A 15,967-nucleotide genomic window follows, 5' to 3' on the forward strand; every position below is an offset into this window, starting at 1 on the left:
CAGTCACAAACAGACTTTTATCCATTTTCCTTTTAGAGGAAACCACTTCAATTCCTTTTGATTTCCTTCAGTTATATTATTTTAATTAAATTACTCTCTGAACCACGCTTAAATTTTCAATTCCCTTTGAGCTATAGTAGAAATGACCCGCAGGTATTCAGTAAAGACTTGACCTGTAAAAGACAGAAATGATATGATCCTCTAATGATAGCTTCTTGTGTATATGATCCAGAATGCACTCACCTGATACCTGATGAGAAAGCTACTAGGATCAGGGTTACTTGCATACCAATCACCTATTTTGACATATCATGTAATGATATGGTTGATGTAGACTCTTCGTAACCCCATTGTCTTGCTTATATCCGCTGTATGATCAAAGATGACAATTACTCATTAGTTAGTCATGTTAGGCCAGCAAGCTATTTCCTATTCTCCTGACATTAGTTTTTGCTCTCCGGATAAAATACTTAATAATTATCTATAGAAATTTAGAAAAGACTTTAGGATATCTTTTAGAAAGGATAATAGAGCTGAACATCCCCATTTTAGAGATGAAAAATCAAGACCTAGAGAGTCTTAATATTGTATTTCAGCCATGATAAGATACACATCATTATTCATATGTTAACATCTCTAAAATCAACGTGTTTTCTATAATGAGCAGCATTGTACCGTGGTTGTTGGCCAGGTGGCAATCTTGATATAGTTGCCTGGTATGCATGAACTTGATGGCATTCCTGGATAACTGTAACTTCATGTTTCAGTAAGTGCGCCACTTCAGGATCATTAGAGTAAAGCATAATTCCTGGTCGAGGTCTAAAAACTTGTGTTAGTACCTTCTAGTGAGACATACAGAGTATCAGCCGCAAAATTCATATAACAGATGCTAATGGCTTGGAAAACAATCCTTGGAGTTAATAGTAGAGCATTCTTTTAAAGACAGGCTGCCACAGAGGGCAATAATATTGGGGAAAAGAGGCCCATCAACTACTTTTAGTCAAAAATGGATTCAGAGCAATTGGACCTGACATATTTTCATTTTTACACTTTATAACATTGATACATGAGAAATCTATGTCTAAGTAGATCTAAAAGAGCTCCTGTGATAAGCATAAAATCAGAATTCTAAGTGACGTGGGAACATTATGGCATAGTTTGACAAACTTTTCTTTGTGAGTGCAACACTCTTTCTTCTAAACAGTTATGAATATAATCAGCTCTGATTCCTTCTTGTTTCTTCAGCTGTTTTCCTATAAGCCAAGTTATTATCCATTCGTACTCTGAAGTAAAAAACCAAGATGTTCCAGTTTTGATGAAGAAATCTAATCTTTATTTCTATGATGTTAGCACAATATACTCACACAATAGCTTTAATCTGTACTTAACAAAATACATTATAGCACTTTACAAACTTTATCAGTTTGGAAAACATTGCATAACATTTTATTAAACACAATACTTTATATATATTATATATATTTTCATAATTTTATTTACTTTAAAAAGATAATTACTCTCTTTATTCAATACTTGGTTTTCTCAGTAAAGCACAGCCTAACAAAGGAAGAAGTGCTCTCATTAGCAAATCAGATAAATAGAACACTAAGAAGAGATACCACCTGTTAGTCTCATTTATTTTAAATTAAGGTACCAGTGGAATGTAAACAAATATTTTTTTGTAATTTTTTTTTTTACAAAAGATGTATTATCAAATATACATGCAGAGGTCTGAGTTTTAGCGACTATCATTATATTTCCTTAACAATGTGGTACAATTGGTTCAGTCATTAAAAACTGTAGCCTTTGGCACTTTGAGTAGAAAAAGAATATATCAATATTTATGTAAAGAAAAAAAAAAACCCTCAATGACTAGAGAAGTACTTTAAAATCTTTTGTTAAGAAATAGGAAAGATTAGGAAACATCTTACTGCACCTGAAATGCTGCAGCTTTTTTTTTTCTTCAGAGTTCTAAAACCAGTCCACCTTTCTCGCTATGAAATGGCAGAAGCCAGTAGGAGTGTGGTGATGGTGGTAGTGGCGAGAGGTGGGGAAGGCAATGTTTTACTCCCACTCCCCTCTCTGAGAAGGAAATTGCCAGAAGGGATATAGTTGAATCATATTTTATTGCCAGAGTTTTCAATTCTGCTGGTTTCAGCTAAATCCCTAATGCTTTTATGCTTTTAGGAGGTTGGTGACTCTAGAAAGCTTTGCCCTTTTCCTGTAGAAGTTGATAATGATATGATAGTCTTTATCTCTAAACAACTCCTTCTGTTCTCATGGAAAACGAAACAGATCAGATCAACCAGCTTTGTTGTTACCTTCTATCCCCTTGGCAATCATTGAGTGTATATTAGAATTCTTTAAGAAATGGTGTAAAAAAGGTTTGATACTAAGTTCTAAGAACGAAGTTATTTCTCCATACTTAAATTTTTAAGTTGAAAAACACCTCCAAATGTTCTGGTTTTATCTTCTTCTCATTGATAGTATTGGTTTCCTTTGATTTAGGCTGAAGGCTTTATTCAGGATAGGTAGCAAAACTGTTGTTTGCATATTAAGCACAAAATGGTGCCTATTTAGAGATTTTGAAGAAATACATTCTTAATTTATACTGTGAGATATTTTCACTTATCAATTTGCATTTTTTTTCCAGATTCTTCCTGTTGATGTCCAGTTAACAAAAATATCTGAGGGAAGAAGGTAAAACCCAACTCCTATTGCTCTAATTTACTGGTTGTTAGGATATCAAAAATTAATAATCTGGAACAAAATGAAGTTTTTGGATTACTTGTTAAGATAGCAACCAAAGCCAGCTGGTTGGAGACATCCAAGGGTAGACTCAACCAATATTGCTGGCAATGTAACCCACAATGTCAAGTGTTGGTTCAGATTAGTTGTTTATAAATTCACAGCGATATATTTTGCTCAAGGAATGTCAGCTGTTATTCTTGCTTTAAAAATAGAAAAACATATCCATAACATCAAAAAAATATTTTAATTCATAAATAAAGGAGGAGCCATAAAATGCAAAATATGATCACAACAATTTCAAAAGACTCTAAAAAGATGTATTTTTAAAATTATGCAAATTTACTCACTAAAAAACAGAATCAGTAATAGTACCTATACTTAAAAAGTAAGCAGCAAAAAAAAAAAAAAAAACCTATGTAGAAAAGTACTAGTTACTCCCTCTCACTGAAAATATTCCTACACAATTTTTGTTGTCGAAGAAAGCATAATTTTGAAGAAATGCACAAAACCTTTTCGTTTTTTTTTGACTGTGACAGAGCCACTACAGAGAAGCTGCGGGGTGTCCTATTCTAACACAAAGCAGCCAGCATCTTCTTAATACAGTAGCATTTCTTTGACAAGGAATTGCACACCACTATTTCACAGCTAAATAGAATTTGAGAGTTTACATGGTATATGTACTATAATAATCAGCACCACCCTTACTGAGCTTTAGGTGCAGATTCTGCAAAATGAATATATAATACTGCATGGCCTCTGCTGTAGGGAAACATGGGTTCTGGATTCCCACAGCTAATTATAAAGAAAAATCCCTAAAGTTGGCACATTCAGGAAGTAAAATAGTATACACAGAAGGAAACCACTTTCTTCTGATACTGCCTTCTGCAAACCTTTTGAGTTTGAAGATAGGTCTTAAGATTCTTCACATTATCACATTAATTAGGTTCTTTCATTGTGCTTTTCCCTCCCCTTGATGTGAAATCTACAAGCTTGAGTGTAGTAGTTCTCAAGAGTCATTGAGCTCCGGGCTGATGGTAGATGACCCAGTTTGATGAGAAGGCTTCTCAATCCGCTGGAACAGAGCACAGATAGAATCAACACGCGGTCTTCTGGGGTTCACTCAAGTGACTGAATTCCATCACTCAATCTTTGTAAGCCCGTGTTGGGGAGGTTCCCTTGTAGAAGATATTTCTAGTGTTCTCAGGGCTGTTACTTCTTTCAGGGATTAAGATGATGTTGCCCTTTCTCCGCAGGGTAGAGTCGCGGGAGGAAGAAATGGACAGCGTCTCTGAACCAATTTCGCTGCCCTCTACTGGGGTGACCCGGATGGTGGTGATTCCATGGTGGTGATGCTCATTGTTATCTATGTTGCTTCTCTTGCGGTCTCCAGAGCCAAAACTGTCTTTCAGGGACTCACAGCTTTCTGAGTCCCTGTTGAGATCATTGAGCTCATAAGTTTGGCGAAGGCTGCCCTTTTCAGGGGCTTTCCATTTCCAGGAGCCACTACCTTCACCCTCGGTGGACGGGATCTGAATGATGGGCCTGTTGTTCTCTGGGTGAGCCTCAACCCTTACGATCCCACTGGGTTCGTGGTCTGTCAAGGTTTTGTAGCGGATGGAGCCAGTGCAGGAGACCGTGCTGCCTTCGGTGTTCTTGGGGCTGCTTTGGAGGACGCCCTGCTGCTTGGACATAGCGATTACTTGCATGATTCGGGGCTGACTGTTGCTTCTATTACAGGCCACAGTCTTCTCGGCAGCTTTCAACCACTTGGCTCGAGCAGAGCTGCTTTTGGGGGAGGTGCTTATGTTTTCCTGGGTCTCCTCAGGGATGTGCACTAACTGTGAGGATCCAGGGCGTGACTGAATGGACACTCTGGGTCCCCCAGGCATGCTATTGTTACACCCGGGAACAGTGCCAGGCTGGACCTTGAGGTACTGATTGCTGGGAGCATGGTGGTCTCCATTCACCCCCACCCTGGAGGGCTCTGAACTTGACCTCATTTCTATGGATCTAGGTGGGGACTGTCCAGGCTCAGTCTCTATAACTTGCAGGGACAACTTCCGACTTTCATTTTTATTCTTCCACTGGGTGAGAAGCTGCTTTGATCGAGCAGAATCCATAGAGGCATGAATGGAGGCATTTCTTCTGACAGGGTCTTCTACAGATGGGGTGTTGGCTCTAGGCAGGGTATTGCTAAAGGTAACCATGTTCTCCTTCCCCATGGGGCTCCGTGGAGTGATGATTTCTACGTCGGCATTTGCCCTTTTGAGGTTTGTCAATGAGCTAGCATCTCTGTGGTTTCGGTTGAGGATGCCTTCTGTGTGAGCAATTCCATCGCTGCTGCTGCCATTTTTAGCGGCTAAAACTCGGCTGGGGTCTTGGTTGAGGTCTGTCAGAGATCTGAGGGCATCTCTGTGCTGAAACATACTCTCTTCGCTAGGCAGGAAATTCCCCACAGCATACAGGCCCTAGTATTGAAGAGAAACAATGAACAGCATGCACTGGAAGACACGGTTACTAAGAATTTGTCCTAGAGGACCCACTGAAGCATATAATAAATAAGGTATGTGCTCTCTATACACCATTGACTAATACAAATAATAAAAAACCCAAACTATAACTACTCAGGAAATCATTTATGAGTTATATCATAAATCACCAAACTATCTGTTTAGAAATCAGGAGCCCGTCATTTTTTGTTCGTTGGATTTTCTCTCCTTTCTCCATCCTACTGAGTGTTTTTGTGAATCTTATCCTCTGTATGTTTTGAGAAGAAAAGACAGACAATGAGAGAAATAAGGTCATTCTTCTGCTTTTCAAAGCAATTCATTTTCCTGGATTTAGGAACCTCTTGTTGAATGACACCTTGAATAGCTTAACTGATTTATTTTACCTTCCATTTTTAATCACACCTTCTGATGGAAAGCAGGGGAGGTGTGAAAAATATAAAACAACGAATCATTCATAAAGCATGCTATCAGGTTTTGCAGTGAGGTCAGAGACGAATGTTGTTACAACTCAGATCGAGCACAGCCCTGTGTGTTCAGCATTGTACAGAGAATTCTCAAAAGAGAGGTTGACCATCATCACTAGTTTGGAGCACCCACATTCTTTCCTTTAACTTGGTCTTAAGTTTGGAAGTAATATTTGATCAATTCAGTGCTAGTACACTAAATTTGAGCTAAATTTTATTTAATCTTGTCTTTATACTCAACCTACCAATTTTTTGTTATTTTAGATTTGGGGGATAAAAATTTGGATAAGGTAAAGTTTGGATTCAGAATTTTTACAATTTTTACACATGGATGACCAAATCCCTGTTGGATTTTCATCTTCTGAGATGCTTAGTTTAGAGATAAGAGAAAGCAACAGATACCTATTTGGGAGCTAATTTCCATAGATGGTAGCCACTTTTCAAATCAAACCAAAAGAATCCCATGGATTTAACATTTTATAGAGTGCTTAACAATTTACAATAGCATTGGCTTAGAACTGATGAATTTCCAATTTCAGGCATAGAGTGCAAACAGAAATGAAATAAGTCCAGCTTCTGCCTCTCTGACTATTTTAATTCTTGGTTCAAATTTTCTTCTAAATAGTATCTATCTCTGCTCTCACTGCCAGAGTTCTCAGGATGAGCAGTCCCTACCTAATGCTCTATTAATGATTGTATTTAAAGGTGTAAGTTTGGGAAAATCGTCCATTAGACTGTAAGTAAACTCTGCCATATTGTTCAACATGCAGTGCCCAACACTGTGCTCAATAAATATAGTTGCTTCATCCTTGGTGTGATATGAAATAGCCAGTTATTATTCTCATGTAATAAGTGAAGAAACAGGCTTCTGAGAGATTATGTAACTTGGCCAAATGTAAGATACTTGAGATTCAAGCCCAAATCCTTCGGACTATGGAGCCCAGGCTAATTTCAGGACACCATGAAATCACACCCACACAAAGACAATGCATGAACTTGAGAGAGGCAGTTCTCAGTCTTCCTTGCCTATTCTGTAAGACACATTGCCAGTCAACACTCTCATGGGAAACCCAAGCTTATGCCCAGTTCCTGGCCTGCTAACTGTACTTTGATCACTTTCTCCTCCACTGAAGAAAGCACACGCGTAAGCAGGAGATTTAAAGTGACAGTCCTGACCATGCTAGTTTATAAAAGTGAAAAATAAATCACCGCTTGCTTCAGGGCTTTTACAACTTTTTGTCATCATTGTCTTGTAACACCTTCCACAAACAAGGGCATCAAGATCCCATGATTGAACTGCTGTGATAGATGATTTTCATTTCTCTGTCAGTTTCTCTCAGTTTCCTTGGTGACTGCCTGTTTCTCTGCATGCTGCTGGTATGTGGGTGTGGCCTGGGTTCCTTTCATTCTTATGACCTGGCAATTTCATATAACTCCGTAACCATAATGGTACTTCCACCAATACTGTCCATGACTTCCAAATCTATTTCTCCACTACAGATTGCCCTTTTGAGCTCCAGATGCAACTCTTCAACTGCCTATTGATCCTTAAATTGAGCTCATCAAACCCTTTTCCTCCACCAACTTGCTTCCTCCATCCTGTTCCTGGTCTGCTAATGAAGTCACCATCTGCCCTGCCTTCCAAGCTAGAAACCTGGCCGTTACCTCTCATTCCTTCTGTTCCCTCACCTTCCACTTATACTTGCTCTTTCATACATCCATTTTTGTGCCTGTGCGATTTCTTTGCTTGGATGTCCTTCCTCCTTTCCTTACCCTAAGAAAAAAATTTCTGATTTCTTAAAAACCACATCACTTCTGTGAAGCCTTCTCTAACTTCCTTCTTCAGTGTGCTATTCCCAAAGCATTTTGTTCACACCCTAATATACCATTTAACATCCTGCAACTATCTATATTCTTATTAGTCTTTACACTGAAAACTCTTTAAGGCTGGGTCTTATTTCTCACTGTATGGATGCTCAGTCTAGTACCTGGCACAGATCAGATATTGAATGAGTGAATGAATGAATGCATGAAATGGACAATCTCAATTTCCTTCTGCGGAGAATATATTCACTGAAGGAAGACTGGGCTTGAAAATAGAGTACTGTTAAAGAATTCAGTATTAGTTGGTGCTAATATATCCAGGTGCTACATTTGTGTTGCTGGGCATATTCTATAAACTTCCACCAAACCTTTACTGTCATGAACCTTACTTTCACTAATACTCACTTTCCTCATCTGTAAAATTATACTAGCAAAAATAGTCCCCGACTCTTTCTGGTGTGTGTGTGTGTGTGTGTGTGTGTGTATGAGGATAAAATGCAATAATCTTAAAGTTGCAGTTGCTGGTCCATGGTAAGGGTTTAAAATATTATTTTGCTAAAAGTGGGAAATGTGTTTTGGCTTAGGATGGAGATGCACTCAGAGATTTTCTCACGAATATAAGCTACATTGCAAGTAAATTATTACAGTGCAAAAATGTTCTATGCACATTTTCCATTTAAACTGTGGTTTATCAAATGAGAATAGTAAATTATTTACCAAGTACAGAGCAATTCCTCCTCCTATTAAAAAGCCACAGTAGACATCAACTGGGTGGTTCTTATACTGAGTTATCCGCGTGAGCCCACAGATGATCCCACAGATGATAAAGGTGAAGACCAAGAGAGGTTTGAGAAGCTTAGAGGAATCTGTTAATGTGGAATTGAAGTACATCTGAAAAGTGAAAGCAATCTGGTAAGTATGTTAGAAAGGTCATTTTACTATTCAATTATAATCATATAAAAAGTTAGACTCAAAGTCTAATTCGTACACTTGACATCAACTTTAATGCTCCATTCCCCCTGCTATGGCTATATTCTATACCTGAAAAAGAAGAAGTACATAGCAAAACTCATCAAATAAAAAAAAGATCTCATTTAATTACATGAAATCTTGAAAGATAAATTGAAGCAGTAGAATTGGCCAGATAACTATTCAGTTTCCATGTTACTTGTCACATAATTGCTGTCAGCTTTTCTCACATAAGACCTGATAGACTATTGTATTAATCAGATACTATGAGGATTCACTGTATATCACTCATCAAGTTTACACTGACTTTGAACTCACTGTTACATAAATGCTGAAAGTAAAGCACATATGTGTGTGTGTGTGTATGTGTGTGCTTAACGCAATTCTTTCAGTTTGAGAATTTATAACGTTCACATAGTTCACAAGACCTTGCCATGAGATATATTACACTGAAGGGATACCAGGCTGAATAAATATTCTGACTGTGTAGAAAATTTCTTTTACTGTACTGTTGTGTACAGTATGATCGAATTTCTGCTTTTGATGCAATTGTGTTGAAGGACTGCTGTGCTCAAGTTCACTGTTCTGTTATTACACGGCTATATCATCTAATTAGTCACTTGGAGATGACACTCGTTTTCTAGGACACAGACTGATGAAAAAGAGTCAGAGACTTACCGAAACGTACACAGCCGCGAAGGCAGCCAGGGTCGCATGTTGAGAAGGAAATGATTTTCTGCCAAAAGAAGACAGTCAAATGATGCCTTCTATTTCAGATCCACTGCTAACAATCATCTCAAGAACGCTGGGTGGTTAAAATGTTCAACTTAAAAGCCTCGAGGTAATAAGTGATAACTTTAATTTCTCTTTAGTTTTCTGGGGAAAGATCTGGAGTGATAAAATAAATACTGCTAATCACTATTAGAATTAAAGAATAGTAGTAATGAGCTTTCCAATAGAAAGTGCTGGCTTTGGAGGGGATCACTTTGTTACACCATTGGAATGATGGTTGAAAATAGAAGTGGATTGGAAAACATTGTAATTGTTCTTTGGTATTCAAATTATGTCAGCTTAAAGTCAAAGTCCATAAAACCTAGGATTTTAAAGCCTTGAAACTTTTCCTATGCTCCTAAATATATGGTTGCATTTATATAAAACTTGAAAAGACAAAATTATTTTCTCACAGCATGAGTCTCAATGTAATTTTTACACTTTAGAAAACATAAGAAGTCCAATTTTAACAAAATGTTTCTCTGTATATTCCACTTTAATGTAATTATCGTCTTGAGAATCACAGAGCATCTTATTTAGTTAAATAATTTAAGAAGAAAGCTGGGAGAGAGGTGGAACACAGGACATGGGAGAAACACTGAAAAGGACAGGTGAAGGAAGAAAAATAGAGATTTCTTTTAATGGATAAAAAAACTTAAAAAGATAAAATTCAGTTATATTAATGTCCTCCTGATTATTTGGCACCCAATAAAAAGGATTACCATTTAACACAGACAAGATATGTAAAAAGATTGAGAAAGAATAGAGGACATAGGTCTTAAATGTAGCATCAAAATTATTGAATGGACCATGAGAACTTGAATGTGTATAATTACATAATATCAGGTTCTGCTTCTTCAAGGGCACTTATTAACGTATTTTCAACTCTTAAATTGATCTTGAGAATTCACTGGATGATAAATGCAATTCTTATAGCAATCACTTATTGCCCTTTGTCCTTTATAATTTATTTCTTTTGAATTTCCAAAACATTATCTCTTACCAAAAAATTTCATTTTTACTTTATTGATTGAAAAAAACTTAATGTATTGGTATTTTCTTGAGTTTTTCTGTCTTTTATTTTCTAAAATGCAAGGTTAGAAGCTATACTGATCTACTGGGTTTATACAAAGAAGATGCACGTATAAAACTCTACCAAAAGGAAGATTCACATGATTTTTTAAAAATACAACATACAATGGAGATGTAAATATAAATATTTAATCTTCCACTTAAGCAATACAGGACACATATTGACTGTAATTCATGATTATTTATAAACTTCCTAAATCGAACCAATTGTGATAACCTAAAACCATAATGAGGTCTAAGGTAGATCGCAAAACATGAATAGGATTTGGTGATATGAAGATTAGTGGCAAGAATGTGAGGCTGAAATTTGTGAGACAGAAGGATTTGGAATGAGCCACCAAAGAGTTTCTATGGTGTAACCACTAAAGAAATCACTGGATTGAAAATAAAGAAAAGAAAAATAAAACCAAAATCATTACGACCAAAAAATGTATGTCTAAAATGATACCCCATGCTATTCATGAACAATGAAAACACTGACAGGGGAAGGTTTAAAATCTCAATTTCTGACCTGCCACTGTTGATAACCGTAAGGTCAGATCCTGAGCAAATATCTTCTACAATGTAGGAATTTTCTTTGCAAGACACATTCAGAGAGGTGTAGTTTGGCTTGCACACGGTCAGAAAGTATGGTGCCTGATACCCTGTGGAGAGCTGTATGATATCTGTAATGAGAGCTGTGGAGCACAGTCCAAACACATGAACACCTATACGCAAAGGGAAAGAAATTGTTATCAAGTTAGTTCTTAATGTCGACATTGTGCCATCATCAACCATGTTTATTACACGTTAATGTGATGACCTGCAAATCTGTCGTGATTGTTTTCTCTGAGTTTATTTAGAGAAAATAAGGATAGAAAATTCCTAAACCTTTAAACCAGATACTTAATTCCAAAATAAGGGCAACGAGTATATCCAAGGTAGTCATTTGGGGTATTTTTTGTCAGTTTGGTTAAATAGGACCCATTCTTAATATTATTACCATAGGTCACTTGTCAGACACCTGAGACATGTGAAGATGACCAACTGTGTGATTTGAGGAGGATTAAATATGCGCAATGAAGCAAAATTCAAAATAATTTAAAATTGCTTAGCATGTTTGAGCTTCCAGGGTTCCCTCTCCCCAGTACTCCTTAACTCCAGCCACAGTTGCCAAGCTCTACGGAACTGGTTCCAACTCCCCACAAGCTGTAGTCATACAGGGAATGCTAATTAAAACAGAGAAGAAGGCAGGCGGGCCCTGTCAAGGAAATAATAATCATATCTTGGGTACAGGGCTGTGGGAGACTTCCTGCATATTTGGAATTCAGAGATGATGTTCTTGTATTTCCCTGTCCAAATTCTTTCTTTTGTCTTCTGGGGCCAGCCTCAAACCAGAAACTCACAAACTGATTCAGACTTGTTCACTGGAACTCCATTCCTGCTCCAAGTCCCTTGCGTGGGAATCTAGCTCTGCTCACATACACATGATCTGAACTCGCCAGCTTCCTCTACATTGTCTCGACACCCTGGATTCACTCTGACTTGATAGTCTGGATTTTGATTCATGATGTGCTCATAGAAATCAATACAAGAGGCAGCTGGATAATTCTTCAATAAACTCCTCCAGACCATGGTCGCCGGCCTGCCTGTTACCCTGCTTTCCACTTTCCTTTTCTGCTTATCCCCACCTAGCAACGATTCTCCCAATTCCTTCTCCACCTGATCACCTGGGATTCAAGACATAGGACCTTTCTTTCTACATTCTAATTCCTAGCAGCATGCAAGGTCTTGGAGAAGAGTATGCTTCAGTGGGGAAGCCCATCCATTTTTACCTTTGGAAAATGAGAATCTCCAGTCCCTCAGAGGATGGGGTTGCTGACTCTGGGACACTGTTCTCTAGGGTAGGATGGACCATCCTCACAGGCACAAAGCTTTTCACAGAGGTTATATGCCCCTTTGTCCAAAGCATTTGTTACATTAGCGAAATTTTTCTCTCAGATCTGTTATATGTCCTGAAGATTTCTTTCTTTGCTTCAATTTGTGACCCCACTAAGGGGCCTATTCTTGGCTTACTATCTCCAAGTACCTTGATTAGTGGAGCAGAGTCTAGGGCATGATTTAGACCAGACTTTTCCTCTAGTGGGAGAGAAGGTTGTATTTAATTATTGTCTAGATATTAGATAAAATTACCTATTCTTTAGAGCTGAGAGGTTACAGGTGAAGTAATTTTACTGATTTACTGGGAATGAATGTAAAACATTCATACTGGTGTGGTATACTGTGTTTTGACTTCTCAGCTCGGTTAAAAAAACAAAGAGGCCTGTGACTCAAACATTAAGATGGTCCCAGGCTAATAAGAAGAGATGAGGGTTTAGATAAAAAATAGGAGGTAAAGTTAGAAGACAGAACCAAGGAAAAAGCCATGATTCAGTTCTCTATGGTGACATTTCCATGTGCAGTAACTTCTGGATGAAAACACTCCAGGAGAACTGAAATGGAATCATTGATGTGGCTAAACTAATTTCTGAAGAGTTATCCATTCATAATGGCCTGCTGACATTTATTCTCCATTTTAAAAAATGAACACACATCCGGAGAAACCATTTTAAAGTAAATTTATGCTTCCACCACAGCTAAGACAAAAATATACTGAAATGCATGGCATGTTAGCTCTCAAAACAAGGACTATAACTGTAAATAACACATTACAGATACAAAGCTCCAGTCTTAGTGTTTTAATAGTTTTTTTGTATAATGTAAAACTCATCATGTACCCAAAATTATACATCTAAATTATAGCTTTAAAGACTTAATATCTGTAATTAAATATAACATTTCTATTTTGAAAAAAAAAAACATTTCCTTTCTTTGTGGTTCCCCACACCCACCAACGAATCTGACGGCTCTTCTAAGGAAGGAGTTGAAATTGCAGCCTCCAGCATTAATGTTGGGCTCCAGTCCAACCCCATTTCTTCTTTTGGACAGGCAACAGTAGAGAATTCCTTCCCCTACCATAATCTGCAAAGACAGGATGCTGTTCAGAATGGACTCGATGGGTACAAATGAATTCTAAGTTATCTCTTAACACATCATCAATTCAACAAGATAAAGATATATTTTTCTTAAAAGCGTTAGAGATGTGAGCAATTTCTTTTGAGTAGTTGAGGGAGCAGTGAGAAGAAGCAATCAGAGCACTGTGGAGAGCACTAGTTGAATCTTCTGTGTGCCTATGTACTGGTCAAGGGTGTGATATCGTCCTGACATTTTCTTGCTGTTGCAGCACTCAGTCTTTGGACCTTTGCTCAATAACATCCAAGGATGATGCCTTATTGATTAATTGCGCGGTGACTGATTCTGCCCTAACTCTTAGAGTCTTGGCATTTCATCTCTTAAAGCACAAAAACAAGATGGCTGGGGGGTTGGGGAGGAATAAAGAAAGCACCAGAGCTAGGATTAGAAAATTTTACTAGCATATTATCCCAATAAACCAATTCGGAATTGAACAGAAAGTTCAATCCATGGAGAGTATGCATGAGGTTAGAAAGGTGTGATCTAAAGCCAAGCTGTCCAATAAAAATTTCTATGATGATAAAAATATTTCCCATCCTGCCCAATAGGGTCACCACTACCCACATGTGGCTATTGAGCCTTGAAGTTTAGCTACTACAACTGAGGAGCTGAATTTTTTATTTCATTTCACTGTATTTAATTAAGTATTTAAAATTTAAATCAATTTAGACTTAACACAGAAAGAGCCACATGTGGCTGGTAGCGATTTTGTTGAAGAATGCTGGGTACTATTTCTTACGTATAAGATTAGAAAGTGTATTTACAGGGGTCTAGGTGGCTCATTCGGTTGAGTGTCTGACTCTTGATTTTGGCTCAGGTCATGATTTCAGGATCGTGAGACTGGGCTCCACGTGGGGCTCTGCGCTAGGCATGGAGATTCTCCCTCTCTCTCTGACCCTCCTCACCCCACGCCTTCTCTCTCTCTCTCTCTCTCAAAAAAAAAAAAAAAGGGTTTACAATGGACAGAGAGCCATACTGTAGTATCAGAAGGATTAACATGTTAGATGAAGATGTTAAGATAAAGAAAAGTGTATTTGCTGTAGGATTCTAAGACATAGGACATCAAGAAATGGACCCAATACATTTAGGCATCATTTCCTTCAAGAAGTTTTCTTTGAAACACTCTACATCACCCTAAATTGAATTATGTCTCCTTCTTTGTGGCTTCCTTAGCACCTCATCCTTCCTTTTTAGCATAGCTTGGTTAAAAGACACTTCAATTGCTCATTTGTTTGTCCCTCACTAGACTATAACCCCCTGAGGGAAGAGCCATTTCTTATTTACCTTTTATTCTCACTGTCTAGCACAATGGTTGGCATTGTGGGATTTGCATTTGTTACCTTCACTGTGGGATGCTTATTGGCTAATTACCCTGGGCATTCAGGCCGTTAGTTATGCTGTACAAGAGAAGCAGGATTTGAAATTATGAGTTTTATTTATGCAAAAAAATTTCAAATATTTAAGATTATCATGTTTAAGAGATTATTGTGAAATGCGACATTGACTTCTAGAAATGTGTGGAGCTGAGAAGAGTCAAATTACAGGAGATACTGGCAGTTTCTTAGATACAAGTGATGATGCCGCTTTAAAGGTCATGGTCATGATAAGGGGCTCAAACAAATTTCCCAAGGGAAACTTCCCAGTTCTCACTAGCTTAACATTTGTTTTATGAAGTATTTAAAATTATAGTTTTTTTTTTTTAAACTAATGACAGTAAGCCTACGACCTTCTGTTTTGAGTGTTCAATCTGCTATATTTAATTCTGTAGGTATTATGGTATGTGTATAATTATAAAGAATCTTAATTTGTATAAAAAAATAATTTTCTTAATGGAATTCTACCAATAACCACACATGTGTGAAAATCGTGTGGCATATATGATAAATATCCTGAAGATCAATTGTATAGAAATCATCAAAAGGTGGGTTTTTTTTTTCCAAATCATTGAACAGTGAGTTAATTATTTATACTTCTTGAAAAATATCATCCTACATTATCACTTTAAGCTAGACACAGAAACACAATAGGTCCTATATTCTGCATAGATAGATGTGACATGATATACCACCCACATAGAATAAGATAATGGTTATCTCAAATTCATCATTTCAAGAAAATTAACCACTCATCCTTGAAATGCACTGCTGTATGGTTAAAGATATTGATTTCATCTTCACTTCCTCAAAAATAATTCTGTGAATAATTTTTTCTCCTCTTTTCAATTATATATGTAATGATTCACATTTTGTCCATGAATGCTAAATTCTATAAGAATTTATTTGTGTAGTGCCATTAGGGAAATGTGTCTTATCATACAACACAATAGTCATGATCTCAAATGACCTTGAGATTTCAGGAGTTTTATTTTAGTTTTTTAATATGCTCAAAACTCATATGTCAAGAGAGTGCTTTAATACTATTTGGCTTGATTATAGATAGAGGTTTCTTGTCATTATTTTGACATCACCCAACTGTCCTCTCTAAGAAACACATCAATTTTCTCCTCACACTTCTATTCATTTAACCTTGATCTAC

General features: G+C 37.2%; 1 protein-coding gene across 1 annotated transcript in view; it reads right to left on the minus strand.

Moving 5' to 3' along the window:
* Nucleotides 1-1,310: 1,310 nt before the first annotated feature.
* The window catches only part of PLPPR4 (phospholipid phosphatase related 4), a 41,723-nt gene continuing 27,066 nt past the window's right edge, over nt 1,311-15,967 (minus strand). Inside the window, exons 3-7 of the mRNA XM_036069554.2 lie at nt 13,252-13,381; nt 10,893-11,088; nt 9,197-9,254; nt 8,267-8,440; nt 1,311-5,219 (exon numbers count right to left, since the gene is read on the minus strand). Coding sequence (XP_035925447.1) covers nt 3,894-5,219; nt 8,267-8,440; nt 9,197-9,254; nt 10,893-11,088; nt 13,252-13,381 — 1,884 coding nt within the window. The 3' untranslated portion in view covers nt 1,311-3,893. The remainder of the gene's footprint in view (nt 5,220-8,266; nt 8,441-9,196; nt 9,255-10,892; nt 11,089-13,251; nt 13,382-15,967) is intronic.

The sequence above is a fragment of the Halichoerus grypus genome, chromosome 5, assembly GCF_964656455.1.
Source record: "Halichoerus grypus chromosome 5, mHalGry1.hap1.1, whole genome shotgun sequence".
Classification (NCBI taxonomy): domain Eukaryota; kingdom Metazoa; phylum Chordata; class Mammalia; order Carnivora; family Phocidae; genus Halichoerus; species Halichoerus grypus.